General features: G+C 37.3%; 1 protein-coding gene across 1 annotated transcript; it reads right to left on the reverse strand.

Annotated features, from left to right (window-relative positions):
• Positions 1-2,346: 2,346 nt before the first annotated feature.
• Positions 2,347-3,974, reverse strand: LOC149203556 (proton pump-interactor BIP131-like). The gene is made up of 6 exons (XM_089401911.1): positions 3,822-3,974; positions 3,533-3,535; positions 3,178-3,366; positions 2,800-3,084; positions 2,532-2,633; positions 2,347-2,445 (listed from the first exon to the last, which is right to left on the reverse strand). The coding sequence occupies exons 1-6, from the start codon at positions 3,972-3,974 to the stop codon at positions 2,347-2,349; spliced, it is 831 nt and encodes a 276-aa protein (XP_089258037.1).
• Between the last annotated feature and the right edge of the window lie 473 nt (positions 3,975-4,447).

Below are 4,447 nucleotides of genomic sequence, written 5' to 3' on the forward strand. Positions count from 1 at the left end.
TCAAAATATAATTATGATAATACCCCTTGAGGATTGTTTCTAGGGGTTTTGTCCACACATTCGAAATATAATTATGATAAGACCCCTTGAGGGCATGTTACATCATGTATAAGGTCATGGAAACATATCCAAGCAAAGTCAAATCCTCTTCTACCATCAACGAAGTCTCCTAGCAGCAAAACAATGGCTAAAAGATGAATTTTGGTGTAAATTATCATGTCAGCCTAGAGGACAATCAAGTCGACCTAAAGAGGAGGGACAATCCTCTATTTATAGAGGCTCTCCACTCCTCATTCTACACACAACTCTCTCTGAAATCTGCAAGCAAGAAGAGGGCTAAAACGACGAAGAGAAGAGAAAGAAGAGGGCTACAAGAGCATCGAGATAAGAAGACAAAACAACAAAGGTAAGGAGGCCAATTCTGAAGCATCTATAGCCACATGTACGAGGTTAAGGAAGGACAATCTCTATCATAGAGGCTCACAACCACTGTTTTACACAAAACTATCTAAATCTGCAAGCAAAGAAGCAAAAAAATACAAGAGAAAGAGGACTAAGAGGGCTACCACACATGCGAAGATTCCAGAAGTCAACTTATGCAAATTAAACAACAATTGAAGACATTACACTTAAAGGCCTCATTCAAATATACACCTAGGCCTACAAGGTATCCGAGGAAAGTTAAGAAGGCTCTCCCTATAACGAAGATAAGAAGCTTCAATAGGAAAAAACTTACAAAGAGTTTTTCTCTCAAGAGTGGAGAGGTTTTGTCCCTAGTAGAGAGCCAAACATTGTGTTATTATTATCTTTTTTGGGTAGCAACTTGATGTAGTACACAAATATGCACTAATAAAAAGAAGAAGAAGCATAAGCTAACAAGAAAAGTAAAAATACTCCACAAATTGTTATCAAGTAACAAAGAATCATCACAACATTACTTTGCCCTCGATTCTTCAACAACGTAGAGGATGGGAGAGACAGGAAGAGAGAAAGGTAGAGAGAGATATTTATTTGGAGGGGGGAAGAGAGGGAGGGAAGAACAAGACATTGAGAGATAGAGGTGAAGAGAGAGTGGGAGTGATAAGGGAGAGATGAATATGGAATGAGGGAGAGAGGAGACAAGGGAAGGGAGAGAAAAAGAGAGGATACAAATATGAAAAGAAGGGCAAGAGAGAGACATGGAAACATAGAAATGGACAAGGGAGAGAGGGGAAAAGCGAGTAGGAGAGAGAGAGGGAGATAGTGAGAGGGTGGAGAGAGAGAGTGGGTTTTATGGGGGTGAGAGACAAAGGGAGGTGGGAGAGAAAGGGAAAGAGAGGAAGGATAAGGGAGGGAAATTGAGATAGAGGAGAGAGGGGGAGAGAGAGATGGAGTTGGATGGGGGAAAGAAATGGAAGGAAGAACAAAGATATTGAAAGATAGAGGTGGAGAGAGAAAGAGAGTGATAAGGGAGAGATAAAGATGGAATGAGGAAGAAAGGAGATGACTAAAACGAGATCGAGCTTAACTCTCAAACAAGCTAGATCCATCTTAACTCCATTTCTATAAAGCCCTAAAAGGGATCAAAACCTCTTTTTTTGAGTGCAAAACTTAAATTATCTATAATTTATTATTTCAACTTTCTCTAAATTCACACACTAAACACATAAAGTGCTCTTATAAAATTATAACAACTCTCTCTAAGTTCACACACTAAACCCATAAAGTACGTCTATAAAATTATATCAATTTTCTTCTCTAGTTTCACACACTAAACCCATAAAGTACTCTTATAAAATTATAACATCTAATCCATCTTTTAAAGATGCAAATGAAAATTTTTCAATCAATATCATTTCATAGTAAGCCATACAACGAGTTACAAGTAACCAGATTCAATTGTATTTTCAAAATTTTCCTTGCAAGTTCATTCTCTATTCAAGACAATATTTTTCTTTTACATTATAGTACTATAAGGAAAGAACAAGTACAGCCGGACTTACGTTATTTCATAGTAAGCCATACAACGAGTTACAAGTAACCGGATTCAATTGTATTTTCAAAATTTTCCTTGCAAGTTCATTCTCTATTCAAGACAATATTTTTCTTTTACATTATAGTACTATAAGGAAAGAACAAGTACAGCCGGACTTACGTTGATAACAAAACCAAAAACAGACCACCCTTATAGAAGGCCTGTGTTTGCCCTACCTAAAAAAGGACCCTTACAGAATGGTACCAGTGTTTGTCAGAATATAACACAAAAATATCAGTGCCATATGAGAATACACGCCCTATGTTATGAGAATACACGCCCTATATTAGTAATTGTAAACGTCGGGTCAGTCGCGATATGCAGCACTGGAATTAGGGGGCATATTGTGCATTTTGAGCTCTCAACTTTCTCTGCTCGTATTCCTCTCTGAACTCTTTATTCGCATTCCATAATCTCATGAACTTTTCAACCTGCAAGTGAGAGTGGATATTCAACTTAGTTTTCCTTCCACCTCCAACTTAGTGGGAAAAAACCGAAAATAAGAAGAGGATAATACCTCCAGCCTCGATCTGTCTTCCAGAGCAGAAGGGTTAGGGTTGGCGAGGTACTCAAATGTTGCATCGTCGATCTCGGCCCGCATTTGCAAACAAAGTTTATTCTGAAAGAAAGGAGGACGGTATCAGCATATTATAAATCACCTTCAATATAACTGGGCTCCAAATATTCAGAAGAAGAGAAGATTTTAGTAGAATATATATACTTAGGGTTTCAGAAGAAGATAAGAATTTAGTAGAATTTATATTTAGGGTTTGCAGAAAACTTACGTTTTGATATCGCTGCTTCCGTAGTTGCTGTAGAGATGGATATACCTCGCCGATCCGATTACTATAGTATTGGATGTCATTGTCCAGAGAGGAAATCTCGAAATCAAGTTCCCTCAACTCTTTTTTCACATTCCAAATCTCTTTCAATTTCCTCTTCAGGTTCCAATCTTCAATGCTCAAATTTTGTCCTCTCGATCTCTCCAGATCTTTTAACTGTTTCAGCAGGTGGTTCTCTTCTGCTCGTGTATTCCGACCGCCCTTTATTTGAGCCTCCAGTTTTCTTACCTGCACAAGCCACAGAGAAAACATTTGATAAGAGAGTTTGGTTCTATAAATATTTTAAATAAAATTGAAGGTACAAACCCTAAGAAACCCTACCTCTTGATCAATCTCAGCTTCAGATTTGAATGTATTAGTGTCTTCGCCGGCATTTGCTCGCACTCTCACGTTCTTGAAATTGAACTGCAATTCCGATAACCTTTTACTTATTTCGTTGCAGCGTTCTTTGCAGGCCTTTTCTTCAGCGAAGACAGGCTTTAACTTCTCTAAAACTTCCCTCCGCTTTGCCTGCAACAAAGCATTTTATATTAAAATTCAGTGTGGCTAGTTCACCTACCGCTAATTTCTTCAAAATGCAAAAAATGCAAATTTGGGATTACACAGTCTGTCACTATCATTTCAATTTCAAGAAATATACCGTCTGTCACTATCATTTCAATTTCAAGAAATATACCGTCTGTCAGTATCATTTCAATTTCAAGATATTCAAATATTTCTGTCTTTCCTTTTTTAACCCTTGGTATAAATATTTGTCACACAAGCAGCCATGTCTCTAAAACCCTTATGAAACAGAATTGAATCCTCTAACTTCCATCCTAACTATTGTATATGTATATGAAGAATAAAACCCTAATGGAAAAGAAATTTAAACACAGTAGGTTCCCCTCTAAGTATTATAATTGGACTCAAAATGCAAAATGCTGAAACTTTAAAACAACTGAACGTTAGTTTATTTTAGTTACCCTTGTGGCTCTCATGGTCTGGATTATCTCAGAGCGGGCTCTACGACTCTCAGCAATTTCTCTCTCGAGCGATTTCAACTCGGGCAACTCCAGAAAAGGATACGCAACGAAGTAAAATTCTTGCTGGTACTGGGATTTTGGATCGGAAGCCATCATCTTTTCTTTCAACAATCACAATGAATTTTACCACACAGCCAAACTTCAAATAAGAAAATCAGTAATACTGAGCTTTATATTCTATCAGATACGAAGCTGCCGCTATAAATTAATTGTCGTGAGTTGGATGAGTATTATATAGCTACTCGGCTGAAAGCCCAAAACAATGTACATCGAATCCGGACTCGGACAAACCGTGTCGGCTCTAAATGGGTTAAATACTATTTAGGGAAAGTTTTAGTTGATGTTCAATTTTATAACGTAGTTAAATGTATAATGGTGGATTAATTAGCTATATAGGATGAACATTTTCTAGTGTGATTGCACGAGCCACTTATTCAAATTCTGTAACGTAGTTAAATGTATAATGGTGGATTAATTAGCTACATAGGATGAACATTTTCTAGTGTGATTGCACGAGCCACTTATTCAAATTCTGTCCGTTCTTGATGCAAGTGCACTGTACAATA

The sequence above is a fragment of the Pinus tabuliformis genome, chromosome 2_1 (assembly GCF_031772625.1).
Source record: "Pinus tabuliformis cultivar Carrire ecotype Pingquan chromosome 2_1, CPIR1, whole genome shotgun sequence".
Taxonomy (NCBI): Eukaryota; Viridiplantae; Streptophyta; class Pinopsida; order Pinales; family Pinaceae; genus Pinus; species Pinus tabuliformis.

What these genes read in the sequence shown, in the direction of transcription:
- LOC149203556 (XM_089401911.1), bottom strand. Translation starts at nt 3,974, where the DNA reads ATGGCTTCCGATCCAAAATCCCAGTACCAGCAAGAATTTTACTTCGTT. An exon ending in AAGCTGAGATTGATCAAGAG is followed by an intron (nt 3,085 to 3,177) that starts GTAGGGTTTCTT and finishes TGGCTTGTGCAG; the next exon opens with GTAAGAAAACTGGAGGCTCA. An exon ending in GGAAGCAGCGATATCAAAAC is followed by an intron (nt 2,634 to 2,799) that starts GTAAGTTTTCTG and finishes CCTTTCTTTCAG; the next exon opens with AATAAACTTTGTTTGCAAAT.